This window comes from Jaminaea rosea (assembly GCF_003144245.1).
Source record: "Jaminaea rosea strain MCA 5214 unplaced genomic scaffold BDZ90scaffold_5, whole genome shotgun sequence".
NCBI classification, from domain to species: Eukaryota; Fungi; Basidiomycota; class Exobasidiomycetes; order Microstromatales; genus Jaminaea; species Jaminaea rosea.
In genome coordinates, this window is record NW_020289979.1 from 151,420 (window position 1) to 176,034 (window position 24,615).

Sequence of the window (24,615 nt, forward strand, 5' to 3'; positions counted from 1 at the left end):
ACCAACACCGACCGCCTCGCGCCCTCTTCCCGCGATGCCTGCTCGACGCGTGGCGCAGAGGCAGAGGCGAGTGTTGGATTCGACCACGTGAGCGGGACAAAGGAAAGGCTTTCGCCGAGGAGCGCCAGGCCCTGCTTTGCCTCTCTTTCTTCCGACTTGTTCACCTTCGCAGACCTCATCACTGCTTCACTTTGCACCAACATGTGCAAACACATCCTCAATGCCCAAGTGACAGTCCGTGCACCCTGCTGCCAACGCTTCTTCGACTGTCCACAATGTCACGCCGAATCCTCCGACCACCCGCTCGCCAAGACTACGGAGCTGGCCTTTGTATGCAAGAAGTGCCGCAGGGCATTCCGCCGTGACTTGGAGCGCTTTGAGCAGGGCAGCGATGACTATTGTCCACACTGCGATAATTGCTACGTCATTGACGCAAGGACAGGCAGCGACGCGAGGGCAGCAAGGGAGGCTGCGGCTGCAGCAGGGGAGGAGGGAATGGAGGTGCCCGATGCGAGAGAGGACTCGTCCATCTACCAGGCGCTGGACCCGCGACAACGCTATGACCCTCGAAGAGACTTCCGAGCTGCGGCGCACAATGCTACCGAGGGAGGAGACCGCATCGATGTCGGCGGACTGCAGGGCGCCGTCGAGCAGGGGAAGATCAATGAGGAGAGGAGGCAGGACATTCTCGATGCTAGCCTGTTGGCCGCCGCTTCTGCCAATCATGGAGCTGGTGGGGCGAGCAACTTTGCAGCAATCGATGACGACCTCGACTGGAGCTGAGCGGATCCGCCGATGAGTAAGATTGGCCGCACTCAAGCGTCACACGATTAGAGATTGGACAATTGCTCCATTCGTAACCACAAAACAGTCATACCCTTCCGAGCACATGGTCCCTCTACGCCTTGAGGTACCCATTCGACTGCAGCCACCCGCGCACATCCTCCGTCGACCTTTTGACCCAACCAATGTTGGCGCGCACCTCGTCCAAGCCCTGCTCGAGGCCAGACTTGTACTTGTCGTTGTCGTGCTTGGAGAAGAATGACTCGATCTGTTGGAGGTCCTCCGGAGAAGAGAAGGAGCTGATCGAGTACTGGATAATGCGGCCGAGGGAGAAGTCTTATCGGGCGCGACGAGTGATGGAAGACAGAGGGCGGGAAGGAGAGTAAGGAAAGGGAGGAGAGGACCGTCAGAAGCAATACCAATTATCTCATCGCCACGCGCGCACTCACTTCCCTCGAAACGCTTGACAAGCGCCTCGTGCCTCTCCTGCATCGCATCTCTCAGCTGCCTCCTCGTAGCCGCATTCATGCTGAAAGCCAGCACCGGGTACATGAAGTCTTGCGTCTTGACCTCATTGCCCTCGAACGCAAAGTCAAAGGCCTTCTTGATCAGCTCTGGCTCCCTCGTCGAGCCCAGTGCCATGAGGGCGGCAATCTTGTGAGTGGGCGTGGGAGGCTTGCGGTACATGCGCAGGGCCGTCTCCCATTCCTTGGCGCCACCGTGCTTGACGGATTGGACGATGCAAGTGCGGAAGATGTCGGGGTGGATAAGAGACTCGTCTCCCTTCTCGATGACGGGGCCCATGCGGCGTTGAATCTCCTTGATCGTGTAAGGGTCGCTGGCTGCGGCTGCGGCGCCGATAACGGTCGCACGCAGCTGACGGAGGTCGGGCGAATCGTCCGCACCGAAGTCGAAGCCCAACTTCTGTACGGCTGGACGGAAGAGATCCGCACGGAACGCGTCAATGGCATCCCGCACTTCCTGAGGCTGCTCCCACCATACGCTGGCCAAGGAGCCCAGGTGCGTCGATGCGCCCAGGTTGGCAAGATAGCGGTCCTCGCTCAGGTTGAAGCCCTTGAGCAGGTCAAGTCCGCCTGACGTCTTCGCGTAGCCAGCTCGGCCCAGCGTGAAGGCGTCCGAGATAAGACCAACTCGGTCCTCAAGCGAGAACATGCCGTCCTTATTGGCGGCTTCCTTGCCCAGCTTGGCGAGACGCTCCGGCGAGTAGGCGACGCGGTACACGCCCACTGTGTTGGCGTTGAGCTTCCACTGAGCGTTCTTGGCATCCTTGAGCGGGATTGAAGCTTCACGCTCCTCCTGGAGGATAGCTTCCTGGTCAATGCCAACCGACGTCTTGATGGCAAGAGGAACGTGCCAGAGGGTCTTGTCCTCCTCGGGCTTGACGTCGCCCGTGGTCAGGAAGCGATTCTGTCGCACCTTGATTGCGTCGGCCTCTTCTTCGACAGTAATGACCGGGAAGCCCTGCTCGAGAACCCAGTTTTTCATAATGCGCGGCACATCCTTGCCCGACGCCTCGCTGATACCGTTCCACAGATCAGCAGTGACCGAATTGCCGTAGGCGAGCTTCTTTAGGTAGATGCTGACTCCTTGCAGGAACTTCTCCTCGCCCACAAGGTTCGAAAGCATGCGCAGCACGCTCGCACCCTTGCTGTAGCTGATTGCGTCGAAGATTTCGGAGATGACGGCAGCCACGTCCGGCTCACCGTTGGAGCGCAATTTGACCTCAATGGCGTGAGAAGAGCGCTTCGAGTCGAGGTCAAGAGCACGCTCAAGGTGGGTGGCGATGAACTCACTGGCCGAGTCCCACTCAGGGTAGGCCTTGTCGAGGATGATGACCTCGCCCATGAGTGTGGCGAAGGCCTCGTTGAGCCAGAGGTTGTCCCAGAAGCGCATGGTGACAAGGTTCCCGAACCACTGGTGCGCAACTTCGTGGCTCTGCACACCGGCGCACCTCTTCTGCCCGGCGATGCCAGACTTGACGGGGTCGTAGAGGTAAACGGAGGTACGCCCAGTGATGAGGCCCCAGTTCTCCATGGCTCCAGCGTCAAAGTCAGCCGCGACGAGGGTGTCGACTTTGGGAAGCGGGTACTCAAGGTCGAAGACCTGTTCGTAGATGGGCACGACCTTCTTGGTGACATCGACGGTGTACTGCGCTTGGTCAATGAAGTCCTCGGTAGCGTAGACGTTGACTGCGACTTCGCGGCCTGACTTGGGGCTCTTGAAGCTGGATGAAAGACGCTTAAATGGCCCCTCCGCCCAGGCGATGAGGTACGTCGAGAGCTTGGGAGTCGTGTCGAATTCGGTGAGGACCCACGAGTCGGAAGCCTCGTCAGCCGTGGAAGTCATTTCGGACTTGCCCTCAGTCTTGACGAGGTTGGAGCTGTTGTAGGTGGCGGGGACGCCGAACTCGCTAGTGCGAAGGAGCTTGTCAATGTCGGCGCCAGAGACATCACTGGCCTTAGTGACAGGCATGTTGGCCAGGGCCGTGTTCTCCTTGCGGTGCAGCATGCGGAATGAGACGGTCGTCTTGAGATCAGGCTCATCCCAGCCGGGGAAGGCTCGACGTTGAGCAGTAGCTTCGAATTGAGTGAGAGCAGAGATGATCTTCTTGCCATTGTGCTCGGATGTAGAGTGGTAGTAGCCCTGCGCCAGCGCGAACATCGTGAGCAAAGTTGGTTAGCAGGCCGCGCAATGACGTAGATGCCGTGACTGCACCTCTAGCTCACCATCATGCTGTTGTCGAGCTCAGATTCGAAGGCGATGGTCATCTTTCCCTCTGCACCAGCTGGCAGTGCCGTTGCGAGCTTGATCTTCGCTACCTCGCGCTTGGCATCGAGGTGGACCGAGTCGATGGTCTGCGTTGACTCAGTCTTGAGCTGCTCGCATACAACGAGGGCCTTGCCGAACTTCATCTTAGGTCCGGCGTTGAAGATGAGCTCGGATATTCCATTAGGGTCGACGACTTTGAAGGAAGCAGTGACGACTCCGGCGAAGTGGAGCGCCTTGAGGTCCGACTGGATCAGGAGGTCATAGTGAGAAGGGATCACAGTGCGGGGGAGACGGAACTCCGGGTAGTCAACCTTGGTAGGGTCAACGGACATGGTGGAAGCCGGTCGAAAGTGCGAGAGGAGAGATCGAAGGCGGTCCACCTTTGGAGTTGCTAGATGTTGCAGAGATGGAGTCTGGAAGAGGAGGGCAGCGGCGAGGACAGCGAGGCAGGCGGTGAGAGGAAGTAGCAGGGAAGACGGCGACGATGGTCGTGCCATTCGCTGGTGTTATGCAGCTTTCAACTCAGGTGCGTACCTTTGCGAGACTTGCGTGGTTGCCCAAAGGAAGAGATGCGATGAGAGATGATGCTGCGAGAGAAGGACGATATGCGGCAGTGGAGATTTGTCTCTTTGCCAACAGACGCCGAGCTAATCCGGTTCTCATCCAACAGTCTGTGAGGGCAATGAGGCGAAGAAGGTAAGTGTACCACCCTACTTTGTCGATGCCTGCTCGTGTTGCTCACCTGAACGAGGTGACGAGATCAATCGAAAAGAGATGGTGATGGGGCGAAGAAGATCAAGAAGAGCAGACACTGACACATAAAGTCGCACGACCGCTGCTTGCTCCGTGCGCGGTGAGCGGCGGCCTGCTGACCCACGCGTCCGTCTCGCCTCTTTTTCGGCGTTCAGGCCGAAGCTTCCACTCAGCGTGGCTGGGCCATTGGCAGGCCAGAGGCGAGAACAACAAGATAACGGGATGGCATGACAGGATGACTGGCTCAGTGGAAGGTTGAGCAGGCAGGCTCATAGGCTAGCATGCGGATCTCAGTGCGGGCCTTCTCTCCATCGCTCCGTTGCACGGCAAGCAACCCAGCCTCGGCGTGCGTGTTTGCGCTTTCTCACTTGGCGGCAGATATCGCTGCCTTTGCAGTTGGTCGTTGACTGTGGTTGCTCTTCTGCGGAAGCTCTCTGACGTCGTAGCAAAGCCACTCATCGCGTCCTATTCGTGCCCATTGCCCACCAATCGGGCTCGCCGCCTGATCGTCTCCTCTACGTTTCTGACAGCTCTCATAGCTCCATCCACACTGCTCAGCTGTTCGACGATGGCATCTCGTGTCAAGGTGTATCATATCAATCAGATGGAGCGTTCCAAGCACAGGAAGAGACAATCGTTCCTTTCCAGCGCTTAGAGCTTAGCCTTCTGGGCCTTGAGCACACCGTCGAGCTTGGTAGCGAGCATGATGTTACCCTTGACCTTGAGCTTGCCGCTCATGAAGGCCTTCTGGCCGTTGAGCTGACCGTCGGCCATCTGCATGAAGGTCTCGTCCGACGTGTTGATGGTGACATCGGCCTTGCCCTTTGACTTGCCCTCGTAGGCCTCGCCGCCCTTCTTGAGGTCAATGGTGTAGACAAGCTCCTCGCCGCCCTGCTTGATGTGCATCTCGAAGACACCGTTGGTCTTCTGTTGGAGTGCGAGGATCGGAGGGGGAATGGGTGGTCAGTCATGCTGCGCTGCAAGGACGGACAATGAGGAGGGTAGGCAACGCACCTTCATGATGTCCTTCTTCTCCTTCTCGCTCATCTCAGAGAGACCGCCCTTGATCTACGAGGATGCGACAGGGTGTTTGGAGCAGTCAGTATCGCTTTGACCATGATTACAGCTTAGTGCTCCTCCTCTCGTCAGCAGACGAGGAATCGGCCCTGCTGCTGCCCCTGCCGCCGATGCTTACCTGCTCGAACAATGCCTTGGATTTGAACTCTCCCATTGTGAATAGATTGGTGTTGCGGTGATGTGTGTAGAGACGTTGAGGTTACGCGGTGGTAGTGGTGGTCAGGATGGAAAGCGTGGTCGTCCGGTCGCTCACTCCTTATACAAGGTCAGCGGTCCTCGATGTGGGGGGTCCTACTACGCCGGCGCGGCCTCTCGTGCGGGGAGAAGCTTGTGAGTGCCGACCGGGTGCTCAGGCGAGCGAGCGAGTGAGAGCGACGACGAGTACAGCCCCGCCGCCCACCGTCACACACGTCACAGTGCTCGTGTGCCTCGCCGCGCTGCCAATGACCGCATAGAGCGCCTGCCGCGATTGGCCCAGCGTGAAAAGCTCGAGGCACGAAGCGCGGACTCCGCCGGCAGGCCGCAACGAAGGTAGCCATATCCGGCACTGCGAGAGCTCCAGCCTCACACACCGAGATCGACGACGATGTCGCAGCTAAGCATCCTCGAGTGGCTCGGTCTCATGGATGACAGATAGTTCCTCGGAGAATAAGACGAGCGAGGAAGAGCGAGATGAATGATTGTCTGGGGCACGACTACCACGAGGCGCTCACAGCCGTCGCCGAGGGGCTCGGTATCGTCACGACCCGGTCGCAAAGAGAAAAGCAAGTCATAGTCGCCAGGTTCCCTTCATCAGCTCGCATCTCGATCGACAGGCTCATGCTAGGGTCCCATGATGCCATTCCTGGCTCAGGCTCTGAGCAGTGTCCACCGCACGAGTATCTGGGCAGACTCAAATCGGGCCGTTAAGGACTGTCGAGAAGTCGGTCACACTTCTCACTGTTGACTCCTCTGCCGACTCACAGGCACGACTCAAGGTAAGCTCACTCGATCATGGTGAGGAGCAATCTGGGCGTGCGACGTAGAATCGCTCCAAGTCTGGTACGAGGGCTGGTCTTGGATCGCAAGGTGGAGAGGGACTGAGCGCAATGATGTCGCGCCAGGTGAAGATCGCGGAAGTGGGCCTCGAGCGCGAGGACACGAGGAGTCCAACACTTTTGTCTCTCCCCTTCATCCATCCACTCCTCATCTCGCCGCCTCCTCACTGAGCCGCAGTCCCCGAATCTGTCAGCTTGATGGCGCACACTCCAGTGACACCTCATCTTCGCAGTCGACTGTCCCATCAGGCCTCTCATTCGCCGGCGTCGTCGTCGCCGGCTGCGCAGTCACAGCATCCTGGACGGATTGTCAAGAAGCTCGTCCTGCGAGGTAATGCCTTTGGACAAGGATCACGCTATGAGCTCTTCCTTCTTGTCACCGTTCCCGCCACTGCGCATGCAGCCTCATATCCACTCTTGCCGGACACCGACGTTAAGCTCCTCTCGTCGTCGGTCGATGCTCTATCAAGTACCGGCGGATATGCGCCCCTCTCTGAGACAGCGGCCAGAGCAGCTCGTCATCTAGGCGGCAGGGTGAGCGTCGACTCGTTCGACACGGGCTCACAGCCTCGTATCACGATCTCCAACTATGCTGTCACGTTCAGCACAATGCCCAAGCATGCCGCTTCGACACCCTCAACTTCCACTTCGCCTCCACCGGCGCATACATTGAGCTACATGGTCTGCATTCAGCTCGAAACGCGCTTCAAGACGCAGCCGCCGAGAAGCCCATACGCTCTGATCCTTCCAGTGCCACGCTGCTTGCACTCGCGTATACACTTCACGTTCTCGCCCGAAGTTGTCGACTCAGAAGACGAGGTTGATGTACGCATTGAGCCGCCGCTAGGCAAGAAGAGGCCGCCGCCAAAACCTCGACGCTCCTTTGGTGGGGAGGGTAGCGACTCGCTCGACCCCAGCGCAGACGACGACGCGCGGTCGATGATCACCCAAAGCAGTGACGAGCATGCGGAAGAAGGGGAGGAGGAGAATCTCTGCGTCAAGGGCCTCTTCCAGTCGACGGACCAAGTCTCAATACGATGGGCAGGTGCAAGCGCAGGAAAGCTGCAGCGCGACGACAGTCTGGCTGCGATACGCTGTGACACCATGCAGCTACAGACAACGAGTCGCTACACGCTGGATCAGGATGGCAGAGTCCGCCTGGACGTCCTGAGTGAGGGCGTACTGCGAGGCGTCTACTGCTCGGGCCTCGATCGCATCGCTTACCTGCCGCTGGTCCTCGACTCGCACGGTCAAGCGATAGAGTATCAAGACATGACCATCGAAGACACCATAGGGCTGCGCAGCTGGCACTTTCTCAACCCAGGAGATGTACCTGGCAAGCATCCAGAGCGATCAGGCAGTAATAGCACATTGGCTAGCTTGGCGTCAAGTTCTTCGTCCATTGACGACACCTCCCTGCTCGAGGGAGATGACTTGTTGGCCACCAGGCCGCCAAGGGGTTTCGACGCCTCGCTTGACCTCAGCGCCGAGCTGTCCAGGAACAATGGTAACGGCTCAAAGGCTCTGCCCCCATTAGGGCCTGACGAAAAGTCACGCGTCATTCTGTACCTCGATGTGCCCGATACCGGCGAGACCTTCTCCTTCACACTGCGCTACCGGTTGCTGATGGACATGCAGAACGACGATCCAGTAGTCTTGCCTACGATAAAGGCGCCAACAGCTGCAGAACTCAGCACCAGTCATCACTTGGAGCCACATGCACAATCTCCACCCTCTGGCGTGGGTTTTCTCAGGCCGGCGCGCTCAAAGCAAGTACCCGACGCCGTGCAACCAGACACGCTCACCGTCGAGCATGAGAGCGGCTCTGCCTCGCCTATGGCCTCACCCTACCTGCACCTCTTCCCTTTGCCCAGTGACGAAGGTCCATTCGATAGCTTGGACGGCGAGCAGAACGCAGATTCTACTCTCCAAGCCGGGGAAGACCCACCAGCAGCGAGCAGTCCACCGCACACTCCTCAAGCTGTGTTCCGCCCAATGCCCATTTGGGACGACTCGATGGTGCTACATGACGATGAGACTTCGAGACCGTCAGTGATTGCCGAGGCGTCGCTGTCCCTCTGGATGTGTAGTCGGGACGATGGCGTCGCTGGACAGAACAAGGGTGCACCGGCTCGACCCGCGGGCCTGCGTAGAATGGTATGCGACTTACGTTGTAGCTGGCCCTTGGTCAAGAAGGATGGGCGGCCCTTAGAGGAGATGGATCTGTGGCTCCCACGCACTGCTACGATGCCGTGTGCATTTGATGGGGCCGCGGCAAATGACGAGCCAGACGGGGAAAACAGCTTCGGACGGCGCAGCCGTGAGCCCACTGTGCTGCTGGCGCTGGTGGCTGGGACCGTAGTCGAGCCGCACCGCAGCGATGCGGCAGAAAATGTTTGCTTGCATTTGCGTCGCCCGCCACAGGTAGATGACAAGTTTTCGACAGCGGCGGAGGTGCGTCTCATTTTCGAGTATGAGAGCCTGGATGGGAGCAGCATGCCGGTCAACACTGCGCTATCAACATTGCCCCTCCCTCTGCCTCTCTTTGCATCTGAAGTGCTCCTTCTACACGTGAAGGCTGAGCACGACGGAGTCGCCGTAGGCAACCTCGTGGCCCCGAGCTTCGATATCGAGGCGATGCCCAAGCAGCCTCAAGCAGCCATCTCCACAAGCCATGCAGCCATGGAGCTGCATCGCTTTGTAATTCCACCTCTCACTCCGCTCGACATCACAGCTCTCCTCGTCTCGCCGCAAGAGGCGACAAGGAGGAGCAAGAGGAGGAGAAGAAAGATGATGCAGCTTCGCGGTGGGTCACCGCAGAGGGGCAGGCGACGGCGTTGGCTCACATTTGCCGCTGGTGGTGGCGATGACGATGAAGACGAGGAAGAGTCTAGCAGCGGCGAAAGAGCGCGATCCTCCCTCTGGATGCCCGTTTATATGATGGCGGCACTCTTCGCCCTCTTTGCCATCGGCGCAGCCCTCAGCGAGGAGCTGCAGTCCATTCCCGGCAGTCACATCGTAGCTCGAGCTCGTGGCGGTGCCGACGGTCAAGCTCGTAGAAGGCCCAGCTGGACTGATTTGGAGATGCTAGGCCGAAGAGTCGAGCAGCTGGCCATGGCTGCTAATGTCGATTTTGGGGAGGGAACATGGAATGCAGAGCAGCCAGGCTCGCAAGACAGGGAAGGGGCTAGCGGACCGACCATACCGCCTTGGCCGCGGCCAGCCGCCCGCGAGAATTTCGAGGATGACAAGGATGACGAGAGCGACTTGTTGCGAAAGCACGCCTCGCATCCGACTACGTCCATCTCACATCGCCATCAGCAGCCCTCCCTCGTGACCGTCGCTGGAGTGGTGCTGCGCGTGCTCTGCTCACCGATCATAGCTGTTGGGAGGGGAGCCGCTCTTTTGCTGGGACTGGTGGCCAGAGGTGGTGGCGGTGGCGCGAGGTAGGGAGGGAATGCAAACGGGACGCCGATTCTGTTATCACATTATCAAAAGAGGTCAATGACTTCACTCAATACCAAACTCTATCTGTCACGCACAGTCGCAGTCATGCTTGTGATTATTGTCTTGCAGTGTCCTCCCGCCGCACGCTCACAAAACCAACTCCATCCTTACCCTCTTCCTCTGCGTGCTCCTATCCTTCTCGACCCCAATCGCCACCGTACACCTGTCAAACACTCCAAGCTTGACATCCTTGCCCAATCCCGATAACTCTTTCGGAATAGTGACCGTGTAATTCTCCGAGTCCAAGTCGCACTGCACCCCGCTCTTTGCAGGGAGCGTGATAAGCCCTTCGAGTCCGTACTTGTTAACGAAGACGGAGACTCCGTTACGGAAGACACGAATGACAAAGGCGTCCTCCCTGAGGCGGAAGTCCTGCCCAGCCACGACCGCCGCAGCCTTGCTGTCGCCCTTTGCCGCCGCCGCCTGCTTGGCCGCCTCATTACGCTTGGCGATGCTCAGCCCAACGAAGAATTCCACACTAGCCCGACCCGCCATCTGACCGCCTCTGTGTCTCTTGTTGACCACGTCGAGCACCCCGTCCACGTTTCCCTTGTCCGCCAGACTGGCATGCAAGGTCGCTCCCGGCCCCGTATGCCCGATGGCCGCCGCGAGTTGCCTGTGCGCCAGCACATCAGCATATCGCCGGATGGGCGAGGTGAAGTGCGTGTACATTCCGCAAGCGAGACCGTAGTGCCCGAATGTATCGCGAGGTACTGAGCCGGAGCAAAAGTACTCGGCTGACAGCATACAGCGGGTGGCCATGATCCTCACCAAGGTATTGAGGGCAGGGTTGGAGGGGTCGGTACACGTATCCAGACTTTTGGCAAGGGCCCCACTGGAATCGATGTTGAGATCGAAGCCCAGCCTCTTCTTGAGGACGTCCTGCAATCCCTCGAAGTTGGTTCTGGGAGGAGGCAAGTGACGACGCAGGACTGCCGTCTGAGGGTAGGCGGAGTAGATCTTCTCTGCCACGGTTACATTGGCGAGAAGCATGAACTCCTCTACCAGGCTGTTCGTCTCGCGCATCTCCTTCTGCTCCACGTCGATTGGTCCGGCCGCCTCGGGCGAGTCGAGGTGGATGCGCACTTCAGGTGAAGCGAGGTTGAGGGCTCCATTTGCCATGCGTTGCGCCTTGAGCTTGAGTGCAATACTGTTCAGGAGGCGGATGGAAGTCGTGATTGCATCCGTCTGCGAAGAATCGTCCTTGCGCAGCTGTGCTGCCTCGTAGGTGAATGCTGCTTTGGACGCAATGACACTCTTGCTGAACCGTACATCAACCACCTTGGCCGTCTTCGGATCCATCTCCCAGATCACACTAAATGCCAGTCTCTCGACAAAGGGTCGCAGCGAACACAGATTCGTGCCCAGCAAGTGAGGCAACATGTCGATACGCTTGTCCACCAGGTACACCGTCGTCCCTCTCGAAGCGGCCTCTGCATCCATGGGCGTAGCCGGGGCCACAAAGTGAGACACGTCAGCGATGTGCACTCCGCACTCGACGTTGCCATTGGGCAGCTGCTTGGCGTGCAGGGCATCGTCGATATCTTGACATCCAGGTGGGTCGATACTGCAGATATTCTCGTCGCGCAAGTCGATTCGACCTCGCCACGATGGGTGAGTTGCATCCTTGGGCGGTACGACCCAGGTGTCTCCCTCGGGTGGAAGGCAGTCAAGGATGGCTCGGCTGAAGGGGCGATACGGCACGTCGTGCTCCAGCAAGAGACTTTCCTGCTCCGCAGCTTGGCTTTCCGTGGCTCCCAAGGCGCGCACGAAGTGCCCGTCCGGGTATCGGCTAGTGGGACGCCAGTCGTCGAGGGCGACGAGGATCTTCTGGCCGATGAGCTCGCTAGCCTGGCGTGTGCGGATGCGGATGCGTGGTACTTTGCGGTCAACAGGGGTTGCAAAGAGGGATTGGGCGCCGAGAGCGCTCGAGTGGACTGAAGAGGCATCTACGTGAGCGACGTAAGAGCGCCAGTTGCGGCGAATGATCGAGACGACTTTGCCTGTCGGCTGACGTTCTCCACGTGATGAGGTTGCCTCCTTCTTCTCCTTCTTGTCCAGCTTGGCTTCGGCGTCGTCGACTGCTTCGTTGTCTTCCTCGCCCTCTCCCTCCCCCTCTGCGTCGTCATTCTTGAGTGCACTGTCTGCGTCCAGGACATCGTCGGCAGACGCCTTCCATTCTTGCTCGGGCAGCATCTCGATGGCCACTACGTCGCCATCGATGGCGCGATTCATGCTATCCCTTCCGATAAGAATGACTGGCTTGTCGTAGCGAGGCACCTTGACCGTCGCCTCGAGGAAGTTGAATGCGCTGGCGTTGAAGTAGCCCTGGTGGAGCAGTCCACCTTTAATGGCTGCCGTCGCCTGGCCTACGGGCAGGTGCTCAGGATAGAGGATGCCCGATCCCTTGTCTGTGCTGCTCTTTGCCTCACGCGATGAGATGAGATCGCTGAGCTTGTCCGCTGCTGGCATGCCTGCTACGTAGTCGCGTACATTCATGGCCTGGATGTCATCCGACTGAGCTCGCGCTACATTGTCTGCATCGTCTGAGAGGAGGACGACGTCAAGTGGAGAGTGGCCTTGGTACCACTTGACGGCGGTCCTGATCGCGCGATCGTTTCTGTCGTTGGGCGACTCATTCTCGCGACGAGCTACAGCGCTCTCCCTCGCAAAGTCATTGGAATAAATCCACCACCGCCTATTCTCCGCAGTCTGATCGCTTCTTCCCATTCGTGCTGCATGCTCCGAGTCCTTGACAATGTCCATCAGCCGATTGTAGAGGGGCAGCGAGCGATGGCGCACTTCTTCGACTACGGTCTGCAGGATGACGACGTCGACAAAAGACGGAAGGGCAGTTGAGGAGGATGAGGTAGAAGAGGAGGATGATGCTGAGTCTGCTTGTCCGAGCATGCTTTCGAGGAGGTCCATCTGATGCAGGATGATATTCGTATCGAGGACGAGGTAGTGCGGTGCTGTCACTTTGGTATTGTTGGTGATACCCTTTGCGCTCAAGCAGGGTTGAGGCAGGTGAGGATGTCTCTGGTAGATGTCTGCACATTCTTTGCAGCTCTTCGACCCGCAGGCAATGTCATCGCGCAAGTAGCGTTCGCGGTGCACCTTGAGGACTTTGCCTCTGGCCGTCTTCTTGATGAATTTGCGACTGAAAAGAGGGTCGCTGCTTCCATCTGGCAGCGGTAGTGGCCGCTTCTGAATGACAATCGAATCGATCGACGTCATTGCGAGGGGCGGTGAAGAAGACGTAGATGGAGCGTTGCGAAGAATTGGAAAATGTCGGGCGACGAACAGATGGCGGCTGCGAGGCAACCTGACCAAGACGGAGAGAGAGAAAAGCCAACTCGGGTGGAGAAGAGGCGCGCCCAGCAAACGACTTCAAAGTAGCTTGCCATCGATGTGGTATTGCTAAAAGACTAGAAACAACGGCCATCTATGCTAGTGACGACAATGAGTAGCACTACGGCGGAAAGTCGGGGATGGTGTCATTCACAGGGATCCCCAAGACCACAGGGCCTTGATCCGCAGGCAGGCCGGAAGCCTTCCCCTCTTTGCCCGTCCAGCTGTGCTTCAGCCCAGCACCAGGCACCTTGAGTCCAATCTGCTCATAGCCACTCGCCTGCCAACATTGCTCCGTCTTTCCCTCCCTGCCTAGCAGCCACTCCCGCAAGTAAGGCCCACTGTGATCGTACACGTTCAAATGGCGGTAATGATCCCCCATCGCGCGGCCGAGGGAGCAATTGATGTTCTCCCGACCTAAGCAGGAGAGGGCAGTCGTCGAGTTGTCAGGCAGGAAGATCTCGTAGGAAGGATGTTCAAAGCCTTCCAAGAATAGACCCATGTGAGTGACCATGTCATTTGCGTGGTGGATGTGGCGCTGCAGTTGTGAGGAGGAAGTAGGGTCACGGTCGGCATACTGCAACTCAGAGGTAGCCTAACGAACGATGGGCGAAGAGACTCACGAAGTAGATGTCGGCCTGTTCATTTCCCGCCACTTCTTCAAACAATCGCGCTCCTACCGGATTGAAGACGCGCGGCGACCCGTAGACGATGTTCTCGATCTGTATTCCCTCCCCCAAGTCACTTCTCAGTGCCATTGCATCCACCATCGCTATCGCGGATCCAAGTGAGTGACCCGTAGCCAGGATCTTCTTCACTTTGCCACTGTACGGACCAGTGAGAGCAGCACGTATCGCCGAAAGGGCAGAGGGGTACAATCGCGACCATGCATCGTAGAAGCCTGTGTGGATCGTGGCGACGCCGGAGAAGGTGTTGTCCGCCGGACGTGAAGCTCCATCCTGGGCATGCAAAACGTCCAGGACGGGTACGGCAGCGACGTGTGAGGGAGACTTGGCGTACTTGCGGAAAGTCGCAGCCACGGGCGATGAAGCCGGTACGGGGCGTGGAGTCCAGTTGGCGTCATTGTATGCTGAGAGAAGCCTCATGGCTGTGCCCTCTACAGCGAGGACGAGAGTGCCCGTCGAGGGGACGAAGGCAAGGTAGCGGTGGGGATCCCAGTCTATCGAGGTGGTAGGAGAGGCGATGCCAGTGGTGAGCTCGCTGTCGTGGCGCTAAGCCAATCGCTTTCCTGTCAAGCAGAGCCGTCCAAAGTCCTCATCATGCCTTCCATTGCGGCTTCTCTATTTCACTGCGAGCTTACGAATCCGGAGCCATATCCAAAGTCGTCTATCTACAGGCACATCCTGAACGTAGAGTCCATCCGATACAGAAGAGCAGCTCAAAGCTCAAAGCGACTCACCTCCATCGCCCGTGTGCCAAAGTAGGTCCACCTCCTCCTCGACACCGTCACAAGCTGGCCCACACTCAGGTCCACCCCAGACGCCGTCATGCACGGGTCCACGGCAGTACGCCGCAGCAGCAAAGGGCAGAGCTGCCTTGATCTTCTCGCGCGTCTCGGCGTCGATGGGGCTGGTGGGCCCATTGGAGATGCGCGAGGCGAGTGCAGGCGTCAGAGGGAGCGCAGCGTCGGCGTGGAGCAGTTCGAGGGGGAGGGTGGACGGATCGTACGATGGAGAAGAAGGGGAAGAGGAGCGCCCTTTCCTTGCCTTGGGTCGAGCATTGGACTCGCCGGTGGGCAAGCCCATCGTCCAACCCGAAGCAAGAAGGGCGAGCCCTCCTGCAAGGAGCCAAGGTGGGGAGTGCATGCCTTCAGCAGACGATGACGAGCCAGAAGAGCTGGAAGAGCCCGACGAGGAAGAGCTGGCAGTGGGGTTCGTGCCGTTGCCTGCTTTGGTCTGGGTGACGGTAAGAACTGCCACTTGGTTGTCGAAGCTGATTCCGTGGTTGATGCTCGACGAGTCCACTTGAACTGAGGTCGTGGATTGCTGGGTGGTGAAGTGAGAGGCGTCTTGGGGGGAGGTGGTGCCGGAAGAATTGGTCGCATTCCCTACAAAGTAGTTGCGGCCCAAGTTATAGCTGCGCGAGGAAGCAGATCAGCAGAGATAGGGGCGTCATAAAGGAGGCAGGAGAGGGAGCAAGGGGCAGAAGAGTTGGCGGAGGGAGAATACGGCATGGCCGGTAGTGAGCGACGGTATGATGCAATAGGAGGGCAACCGCTCCGAACACTCACCCATTGTCTACAATCATATGATTCTTTGATGCACCCATTTCCACGGAGGCGGCAATGAAGATGGCGCCGGTAGAGGACTGCCTCCACCAGCTGTGCGAGCGAAGCGATGGCGGGTGGCGATCAGATCCCGTACTAACCTGGGTCCGCGCTGTGCAGCCTCAATTGTCCCAGCGCATTTCGAGCCGCACATTGCGGCGCCGGTCTCTGAGTCTACTCACCGAAAGTGCTCGCCGCCGTTGATACTCTCTTGGCAAGTAAGCGTGCCGGAGCCAAAGTTGTCTGCGAGAAAGGCGGACGCGAGCAGGAGGTGAGCATCAAGTTGGCCACCTTTGCGTCTGCACACGCGCACTCACATCGATACAAGGCCGTCTGATTAACGACGCCCTGCCCATCATTGAGATTGGCAGCCTGCTGATCACCCAGACTGATACCGAGGCAGTTGTTAGGCGAGAAGAAGAGCGAGGAGAAATAGCTCTGCAGGCCAGTGTCCGACAATACGGCCTGGTCCGATTGGCTCGAGATGACAACATTGATCGGTTCACCGAGGTTGGAGTTGGGGATCACCGTCAGCCAGCTCTCTGGCTGGGCGTATCCGGTCCCGGAGTCCTGCCTGGTGGCGAGCTCGCGATGCTGCGAGGCAGAAGATGGACGAAGAGGATGAGGGATTGCGGAGGAAAAGGGGAGGCTGGCCGCCGCCATCAAGGCGGGGAAGACGAGGAGAGAGAGCATTTCGACTGCGACTCTTGAAGGTGTGTAGGTCCTATTGGATGAGGAAAAGGAGCTTCAGCAGCTCAGCGAAGGACAGGTGGTGGCGAAAGGTGTAACGGTGGTGCGACGAAGAGGTGATAGCGGTCTTGACAGCCAGGCCAAGAGCAGCGAATGTGATGAGGAGAGCGAGTTGACCGAGGTGGTGAAGAGAAAGAAGATAGAAGGGATTGTCTCGGCCTAGTCTCGAGACATTATCCAACATGTACGACCTCGCGAAGACGCCGACGACGTCAACGATGTCCTGGTTTGTCGTCGCTTGAGGGTCCACTCGGCCGCCGCCACCAAGCTGGACTGAGTTCGAGGTGTTATTCTTGGCAGCCTGCAGCAAGCACGCAGGCTGGCTGACTGGCTGACTGAACTGACTTCGGCTGCCTCGTCCGGCATGGGCGGCTGCTGGCTCCAAGTCGCCGGCATGAGAGATGCAGAGGCCGGCCCACAAGAGTGGCCGCGCGCGAGATTTAGATAGATGACATCTTCGACACAAAGCTCGAAAAGACGAGGTAGGAGGTTATGACGAATCATGGCTTTGCGAAACGTCATGAAGGGCCAAGACGACGTGGCCACATTACGGCGTTGGCCAGGATTGCAAAACTTCGTGGGTTGATCACCAGGAATCACAAGCAAGTCGATCCGCCATGCATGAGAGCCTTGAGGAGCCTTGTCGCTCCCTGCTCAGCCCTTTTGGATGTCAAGAGGTAGGAACTGTACACAGCAGCGATGAACGGAGGGCGCTGTAGGTGTCGTGGATCGATGAGAGTGGTGGTCGTGCCGCTAGCTCGTCGTCGTCGTCGTCGTCGTCGTCGTCGCCGCCGCCGAGCCCCGCATGCTTGGACGCGTCTCCGATGTCGGAAAGAGGGCGGCAAAGCAAAGCCAATCAATCATTCCAACGACAGGCTTTTGCTCCTTCCCCTCCAAGTCACACCATCGACTCCGCGATCTCACCCTCAGCATCACCGCCCGGCTGCGTGGCTCGCAATGCCGCAGCTGTGGTACCACTTTCAGTCCGGAGGGACCGAGCATCGGGTACTGCTACCTGGAGAACACCTCAGCCCTCAAGAGCACGTCGCCTCACAGACGACACTCATCAGTCGAAGAGTCGAGGCAATCTTCCCGTCAGACGGGGCCATGGAACAATCACGTCAAGTGTGTCAGTCACCGGATCCTCACCTCCGCAATGAAGCGTATAGCGCCCCACAGCTCAAGCAACAGCCCGAATCCACCGACACCATGACCTCCGAATCGTATCCTTCGAACGACCACGTTCGCGTGAGCCCTCCTCATCACCCTGCCAACGACTCGAACGACCAGCACGATCAAATTTTGGCATCGTCGCACCCTGCTCAGGCTGCATCTGCTCGGGCGCCTCGGCGAGCAGCCATAGTCAAGAAGCATTCTGCCGCCTCTGCCTCATCACCGGCGACGACGCCTCGTCATGCCGCGATTCCTCTTCTACTGAGCGCACGCGTCCATTCGTCTTCGCCCCAATCCGACATCCTGGAGCGAAAGCTGACCTTTCCGATTGCATACGGTCTTGACTGGAAGCACTTCACCTTCCACCAATGGAAGCCCAAAACGATCCACGAGCGGATCGCCGCTCCTCTCCTCGGTGACGGCTACCTCTGCAAAGTCGAGCATGGCGACGTCTACGTGACTTTTGCCAACGAGCTGCAGATCAGGCTGCTGGGCTTCGGTCGAGGCATCATGGAAGGCAAAGCCTCGATGACACTGCGCCGTATCGATCCAAATACGCAGAATACCCATCAACCTACAGCATGCAGTCCTGCTGCTTCATGGGTCTTGAGCAACTTTCGCATCCAAGTCGCCTCGGTCAAGTTCGTCACCTACTGGTGCACATATCAGCCTTCGGCGGGCGTCATCACGCAAGACTGGGAGCACGCACTCCACCTTATGGCAGAAGCACTCAATGTCGCCGGTCACGGCAAGCCCACGGGCTACCGCGAGAGCGCTCCGGTCGGAGCAGAGCTCAAAGCAATTGCCGTCCGTTTGCGGGAGGGAGGTGCTCGCTTCGCCCTCAAGAGCCTCGGTAGTGGGGATCACGAGCTTATCATGCCGGGTGATCATGTCGACCACATCTTCTTGGGCAGGCTGCCCCCTCCTCCTACTACCCGCTCGTCTGGCTCGGCCCATATTCCGGAGAGGTTGCGCACCATACGCATCTCTGGCTTCAAGCAGCCTCAACACCTGCTCCTCAAGGTTCATCAGACGACGCTCGAGAGAGGCTACGACCGCTTGGACTGGGTCGTGCGTGCTGCAGAGGGCGACGCTAGCTCTGACCCAGTAGCACCTACACATTGGACGCCCGTGCCAGACCAGGGGTCATGGCAGGCCCTCTTCTTTGTCAATCTCGTACGCGTATGCTTTGGACGGCCGGGGACGCAGCTACTGCCCATCGTCGAGGAGGATAAGGAGGTCAGGGACACTAGGGATGGAGAGCAAGGGGATCAAGGCGTGGTGAAGCTGGAAGAAAAGAGGCGGCTCTCTGCATCGACGACGGTGTCGAGCGCCGGTGCTAAGAGGAAGAGCGAAGACGGAAGTATCGATGACAAGCGCAGCGCCGCACAACGAAGCAGGAGGAGGACGGCAGCGTCAATGTGGGAATGATAGCGCAGGCCGCTGCGGTGGAAGAGCTCCTCTTAGCGCTCGTCTTCACAACCACTCTCTCAGATATCCATGTCACCGACTTCCTCTCATTCCGATGACAATCATCACCTCTCAATCCCGTGCATTATGCCCTTGGTTGGGACAAGATGTATTGCACAGCTCACTCAGGTCGCCACGAGTTCGAAGCATCTTGTCGATGCTCCAACATGAATGGAGGGAGCGCTGTATGGCGCCCCTTCCGTCCCGTCTCGTGCGTGCCCCTTCATTTGCGCGTGTCGCGTCGGCCGCCCGCGTCGCCTCATTCGGGCGGGCGGGCGGGCAATGTTGGACTCGCGGCAGCCGCTCCATAGTTCTCAACCTCTGATTTCCTTACCATCCCTCACACAATCACTTGACCTGGACGGCAGACGCAGCATCAGCTGCTGCTGCTTCTCACATCCTCTCGGCCAGCATGTCATCCATGCCAGCTACTCAAGCTAATGCAGACGGACATGGCTCTCTCAGCATCCAGGTGGTGCATACAGCGGGAATTACCAGGTGCCTTTACGCGCCCAAGGCTGCCAAGCTAGAGTAAGTGGGCGCGAACAAGAGGACACTTGCAAGGCGATGGACAATGAGCACCACTGACCTCGGACACTCGTCACCCTCTCGCGCAGCCGCCTCTTTACAGCAGGTGACGACTTCCTCGTCCGCCTCCTCCCACAGTCATCCACCTCAGACACCCCCGCCCAACTAATCGAAGACGCAACAGGTCCCATCACCTGGATCGACGCCGGCAAAGATCACCTCGTCGTTGCCTCGGAAGATGGCACTGTCCGCTTGTACCGCCACCATCCTGGCACTTCACCCTCCTCCGCGGCTTACGAATCGCAGCTAGCCAGCCCGACAGACTTGGCCGCTGTCCTCACCCGAAATAGTCTGCCGGCACGCTGTGCTGCCCTCGAGAAGAGCGTGGGTGCAGGCAAGGCCCCTCGAGCTGCCATCTGTGGAGATGAGCTCATTGTCAAGCTAGTTGACGTCGAAGACACACGCCGCGTCAACCTTCTCACCGGCCATGCCCGCGCCGTCCGTTCGGCATCGTGGAGCCCTACTGCCCCTACTCTGATCACATCGAGCTGCGATGGCACGGCCCGCATCTGGGACTGCAGCACGTCAGAGCCCGGTAGCACCAAAGTGCTGGAGCACCTCCCCATCACCCGGCCTGAGGACGAGACGGACGTGCATGCCGAGTGGCATCCTTCTGGGCAGAGTTTCGTACTTTTGTCCAAAGGAAACGAGCTTATCATTCACTCGGCGTCACAGGAGCAGGGGTGGGTGCGCTCGGGCGTCTTTGCTGCCTCTGCTCGCGGGACATCTGCCATTCCCCCGCCTACGGGACCAACTACAGCGCTCGCCTTTTGTCCCAATGGACGCTATCTGGCTGCAGCGACGACCGATGGGCAGGTGACTATTTGGGAAACTAGTTCTCGCATGCCCGTACGAGCGCGCAAGGCCGACTCGAACGTGACGAGCATCAGCTGGAATCCAGACGCAGACGCCCTTGCTTGGGTGGACACGACTGGCCAGCTCGCACGGTGGGAGGACGTGCTTGGGAGCAGCTATGCTAGTCCTTGCGAGCCTGTGGCCTTTGCTGCCCAGCAAAGCTCGGTAAGGGCTCGCTCTGCCGTGGACGACCTCTTCGATGGGACAGGCTTGGTTGATGAAGCCGAGGACAACGACGCCGCTGGCCGCTTCATGGACGACGAGGCAGACGATGGCGGACGCAGACGCGATCGAGACGAGGAGGATGGCGAGGGCGACGAGGACGGTCTGGACGGCTTTCTCGTAGATGACGAAGGCGGCGAGTACTCACGCGCACTTGACAAGGAGCGACGCCAACGCAAAGTCACCAAGCCGTCTCGTCCAGGCACAACGATTGCTGCCAGCAGGTCGCAGCCTACTTTCCAGCCCAACTCGACCCCCATGCGCAACTCGCGACGCTTCCTCTCTCTCAGCCTCTTTGGCTCCCTGGTATCGATCGATCAAGAGACACACAGCGTCGTCTCCTTCGAATCATTCGACACGGCTGCTCGTCGCAACTGGAAGATGGTTGATCATTTCGGCTACTCGATGGCTAGCGTAGCCACCTGCGGAGCTCTGCTTGCCTGCCCCCAAAAAGGGGACAGTAAGAGTGCCGTACACTTTAAGCCCTTCGAGGCGGCAGGGGCGTGGAGCGTGCCAGGTGCCGAGTGGGGTGTAGAGATGCCGCTGGGCGAAGAGGTGGTTGCAGTCGCCATGGGCGGGGCACCCGCGCAGCGTGGTGGGGACGAGGATGCGGAGCAGGACGCTGCAATTGCCAAGTCAGCAGCAGCCCTCACCTCGACAGCAATCGTGGCCACCTCTACGGGCTACCTGCGCTTCTTCTCTTCGTCAGGACTACAGCGCTATGTCTGGGCCATGGGTGGTAATCCGATCGTGGCTCTCGCTGCAGGCAAGCAGCACGCCATCGTCGTGCACCGATCGCATTCTACGGCGCTGGATGGCTTCCAGGACCTGAGCTACACCGTCATTGATCTCATTACCTTCCAGACTCGCCAGACCGGCACCCTGCCCCTGGGACGAGACGTCACGCTTCAGTGGATTGGTTTCAACGAGCTCGACGTGCCAGTCCTCTACGACAGCCGCGGGGTGCTGTACCTGTTGGACCGCTCCTTCGCCGCGATCGGGCAAGCACGCTGGACGCCGGTACTAGACACGAACGCACTGTCAGCGCAACGAGACGCCGGATCAAGCACCCGCACAACCTTCTGGCCTCTTGCGGCCTCCTCAACGCAACTCTTCTGCATCTTTGTGCGTGGCGCAACGAGCTTCCCAGACCCATCCGCGCCGGGTCACCCGCTCATTCAGGAAGTGGACTATAAGCTGCCCCTCCTCTCGCTGGAGGAACCAGCTGGCGAGCTAGAGGAGAAGCACCTTCGGCAATCCTTGCTTGCTTCTTCTATCCGCTCCGCCTTTGCTTCTTTGCTCGTTCCGCCTACGGAGTACGCGGCTGACGTGCCTGACCCGGCTGCGCTCGTCCATCAAGCTGACAAGGATGCTCTTCAGTTGATTCAACTGGCGTGCAAGGGCGACAAGCATGCTCGCGCCCTCGACGCGGCTCGCACTCTGCACGGCTCTCGTATGCTGGAAGCGGCATTGCAGATTTGTAGCTTCTTCCACCTGCCGAGCTTGGCGGATCGGATGAGCAGCCTGAGGGGGTGGGTGGAAAGCAGTGCAGAGCGCGAGGAGAGGATGGAGCTCGATGCCGCCGAGGCTGTCAGGACGGAAGACTTTGCTGAGGCGGCGGAGAGGGGGAGGCGAAGCGGTGGTGGGCGAGTGCTCGTGGCCAGCTCGCAAGATTCGGGACGCGGTGCTACATCAGCAACCACATCGCACGCTCGTAGGGCGTTGATGGAGGAATTCAGATCGACTGCTGCTGACGCTGGCACGCCACGTCGTTCGCAGAGAGCTGGAGCCAATTTCGACGCTCTCTCTTCCTCGACAGCCTGTGAGGCCGCAGCCATGCCACCGCCCGCATCGTCTCGCGCCTTGGCCGACTCGACCCACCTCAATGGCGACGCGACACGAAAACGCAAGGGCGACGATGACCTTGACGGCTCCCACTCGGGCGGTGAAGACGACAGTGATGTATTCGTAGGTGAAGCAGACTCCCGCCCGCCTCCGCAAAAGCAACGCTCCACCTCAAATCCGTTCAGCAAGCCCTCCTTGACGAACGGTACCGCGCGTCCTGGCAATCCCTTTGCGCGTCAGCCAGGTATGACGAGAGACAGGAGCATGCACAAGTCTAGCTCCTTCTTCGATCGGGCTGAAGCGCACCTGAGCGGGACGGGCGCCGCTGCTGAGGCTGCGAGCGGCTCATCGAGCAAGAAAGGGAAGACGAAACAGTCCACCCTTTTCGGTATGGCAGGTGCGAATGGGAGCGGACGCAGCAAGCCCTCTTCTACGGCTTCGTCGGTTCCAGCACCTACGCCTGCCTGGGGTGAGACGCAGCAGTCCGAGGACGGCGGTGATGAGGAGATGGAGGAGAGCTTGCGATTGACGCTCGATTCTGCTGCCGAGAAGGAGGCGAACAGGCAGAAGAGAGGTGGACTGGAGGAGACGCAGATGCAGGGCGACGATGATGAGGAAGAGAGTCAGGTTGAAGGGGCGGGCGAGGCCGAGGCGGAAGACGAGCAAGAGCAGTCATCGAGTCGAGACAGTGAGTGAGATGGGGAGCGATTGGCGATGGAACGACAGAATGTTGTACTGACAGAGTCTACCCTCCGCCCCTATCTGCAGAGCTCGAAGCGTTTCGACGATCCACCAAGACGGTGCCAGTAGCCTGACCCGTGATACTGCTCATCTGCTTCTCCTCGCCTCTACAACGCTGCATCCTTTCCGCCTGCTCTTGCTTTCAATCCATCCGCTTCACTTCACCTGCCACGCTCCCCATCTTTGACCTCCGGCATTGTTACCTTCTTGCTCTCCCACTCCCCCTCCAATTTCTCCCTGACCTCCTTCAAGCCCAACTTCTGCCTGCCCTTCGCATCGAAATTGTCATCCTTGAGCCAGTCCTCGAAAGCTGCGCGACAGAGCGGCCATTCGTCATCAATGATCGAGAACCAGGCCGTGTCGCGCGAGCGTCCTTTCACGATGCTGCGTGCATATGACGTGGGACGGAGGAGGTCAGCTCCAAGCATTTCTAGGTCTCAAGCCTGCGCTACTTACTAATGCTTCCTGAATACTCCCTCAAACCTGAACCCATATCGCTCAGCCGCCCTCTTACTAGGCGCATTCAGATCGTTACACTTCCACTCCCAGCGTCTGTAGCCCAGGTCCTCGAAGACGTGTCTGCCTAACAAGAGGAAGGCCTCCGTAGCGGCCTTTGTGCGCTGTAGCTTCGGGCTCAAGATGACATGACCGACTTCGCAGCTTCGGTTGTAGGGCGCCACATTGGTGAGGGCAAAGCGACCAAGGGCAGGACGTTCAGCTCCATCGGAGGTGTGTACGGCCACTTCGTCTCCCTTGGGTACGAGCGCGAAAAATGCCATGCCCTTCTGTTGGACGAACTTGTTCTGATGCTCCTCAAATCCGGCTTGGTCCACCCAAGGTCCGTCCAACATGTAGGTGTGCAGCTTGTCGTGCTCTGGGTGCGCGGCAAAGGCGCACCAGAAGTCGGTGACGTGGCGGGTGGAGGGGGGAAGGAGGTCTACGTGCTTGCCATGCAGAGGAACAGAGGTAGGAATGGGGGCGGCGTGCGTTGGTACGGAGGGTCCAATCTGTCAGGGTCGGCGTTGAGGTCAGTGCGGTGTAGTAGTGGGCAGGGCAGGTTGGAACAGCAGACCCACAGGCTGAGACCAGGCGGCGTACTCGGCGTCGCCTGGTTGATTCGCGGTGGGAAAGTCCATGCTCATCTTGATACTGCTTTCTCGTTCAGGAAGTCTTGAGGTCTCGTGCTCTTGCTCTTGATCGATGTGATGATCAGAGAGCTACAGATCCACTCTGCCTCTCGTTCGTCTTGATATATCTTGGACCCTCGGTGTAATGAGTCAAAGCAACGCGATAGCAGCGCACGCCCGCAGCCCAAGAAGATCCGGGGCTTCCTGGGGCCCCCCTTCCGCTCTGGACTGCAACTGAGCGCCACGCATCGGCAATCGG

At 58.8% G+C, this 24,615-nt stretch overlaps 10 protein-coding genes across 10 annotated transcripts; 4 read left to right on the top strand and 6 right to left on the bottom strand.

Annotated features, from left to right (window-relative positions):
• Positions 1-157: 157 nt before the first annotated feature.
• On the top strand, positions 158-1,228 carry BDZ90DRAFT_231710 (hypothetical protein). Its single transcript, XM_025505964.1, has one exon. It carries the CDS (start codon positions 202-204, stop codon positions 781-783), a length of 582 nt encoding a protein of 193 aa, XP_025362546.1. The 5' UTR covers positions 158-201; the 3' UTR covers positions 784-1,228.
• BDZ90DRAFT_231712 (putative AAP1-alanine/arginine aminopeptidase) lies at positions 795-4,379 on the bottom strand. The gene is made up of 5 exons (XM_025505965.1): positions 4,316-4,379; positions 4,108-4,244; positions 3,531-3,986; positions 1,233-3,447; positions 795-1,119 (listed from the first exon to the last, which is right to left on the bottom strand). The coding sequence occupies exons 3-5, from the start codon at positions 3,903-3,905 to the stop codon at positions 899-901; spliced, it is 2,811 nt and encodes a 936-aa protein (XP_025362547.1). The 5' UTR covers positions 3,906-3,986; positions 4,108-4,244; positions 4,316-4,379; the 3' UTR covers positions 795-898.
• Positions 4,380-4,536: 157 nt separating this feature from the next.
• On the bottom strand, positions 4,537-5,617 carry BDZ90DRAFT_231714 (sterol-binding-like protein). Its single transcript, XM_025505966.1, has 3 exons — positions 5,522-5,617; positions 5,341-5,394; positions 4,537-5,253 (listed from the first exon to the last, which is right to left on the bottom strand). The coding sequence occupies exons 1-3, from the start codon at positions 5,555-5,557 to the stop codon at positions 4,978-4,980; spliced, it is 366 nt and encodes a 121-aa protein (XP_025362548.1). The 5' UTR covers positions 5,558-5,617; the 3' UTR covers positions 4,537-4,977.
• Positions 5,618-6,290: 673 nt separating this feature from the next.
• On the top strand, positions 6,291-9,962 carry BDZ90DRAFT_157517 (hypothetical protein). Its single transcript, XM_025503583.1, has one exon. It carries the CDS (start codon positions 6,639-6,641, stop codon positions 9,888-9,890), a length of 3,252 nt encoding a protein of 1,083 aa, XP_025362549.1. The 5' UTR covers positions 6,291-6,638; the 3' UTR covers positions 9,891-9,962.
• BDZ90DRAFT_231717 (putative DIS3 3`-5` exoribonuclease required for 3` end formation of 5.8S rRNA) lies at positions 9,949-13,248 on the bottom strand. Its single transcript, XM_025505967.1, has one exon. It carries the CDS (start codon positions 13,182-13,184, stop codon positions 10,035-10,037), a length of 3,150 nt encoding a protein of 1,049 aa, XP_025362550.1. The 5' UTR covers positions 13,185-13,248; the 3' UTR covers positions 9,949-10,034.
• Positions 13,249-13,294: 46 nt separating this feature from the next.
• BDZ90DRAFT_157501 (alpha/beta-hydrolase) lies at positions 13,295-14,554 on the bottom strand. Its single transcript, XM_025503582.1, has 2 exons — positions 13,922-14,554; positions 13,295-13,836 (listed from the first exon to the last, which is right to left on the bottom strand). Exons 1-2 carry the CDS (start codon positions 14,402-14,404, stop codon positions 13,420-13,422), a joined length of 900 nt encoding a protein of 299 aa, XP_025362551.1. The 5' UTR covers positions 14,405-14,554; the 3' UTR covers positions 13,295-13,419.
• Positions 14,555-15,334: 780 nt separating this feature from the next.
• Positions 15,335-16,386, bottom strand: BDZ90DRAFT_157477 (hypothetical protein). Its single transcript, XM_025503581.1, has 3 exons — positions 15,903-16,386; positions 15,768-15,828; positions 15,335-15,639 (listed from the first exon to the last, which is right to left on the bottom strand). Exons 1-3 carry the CDS (start codon positions 16,276-16,278, stop codon positions 15,546-15,548), a joined length of 531 nt encoding a protein of 176 aa, XP_025362552.1. The 5' UTR covers positions 16,279-16,386; the 3' UTR covers positions 15,335-15,545.
• A 397-nt stretch (positions 16,387-16,783) lies between these two features.
• On the top strand, positions 16,784-19,125 carry BDZ90DRAFT_157589 (hypothetical protein). Its single transcript, XM_025503585.1, has one exon. The coding sequence runs from the start codon at positions 17,035-17,037 to the stop codon at positions 18,937-18,939; it is 1,905 nt and encodes a 634-aa protein (XP_025362553.1). The 5' UTR covers positions 16,784-17,034; the 3' UTR covers positions 18,940-19,125.
• Positions 19,126-19,307: 182 nt separating this feature from the next.
• On the top strand, positions 19,308-23,372 carry BDZ90DRAFT_251484 (hypothetical protein). Its single transcript, XM_025507733.1, has 2 exons — positions 19,308-19,509; positions 19,596-23,372. The coding sequence occupies exons 1-2, from the start codon at positions 19,391-19,393 to the stop codon at positions 23,182-23,184; spliced, it is 3,708 nt and encodes a 1,235-aa protein (XP_025362554.1). The 5' UTR covers positions 19,308-19,390; the 3' UTR covers positions 23,185-23,372.
• Positions 23,244-24,476, bottom strand: BDZ90DRAFT_231724 (acyl-CoA N-acyltransferase). The gene is made up of 3 exons (XM_025505968.1): positions 24,306-24,476; positions 23,686-24,236; positions 23,244-23,613 (listed from the first exon to the last, which is right to left on the bottom strand). Exons 1-3 carry the CDS (start codon positions 24,369-24,371, stop codon positions 23,391-23,393), a joined length of 840 nt encoding a protein of 279 aa, XP_025362555.1. The 5' UTR covers positions 24,372-24,476; the 3' UTR covers positions 23,244-23,390.
• Between the last annotated feature and the right edge of the window lie 139 nt (positions 24,477-24,615).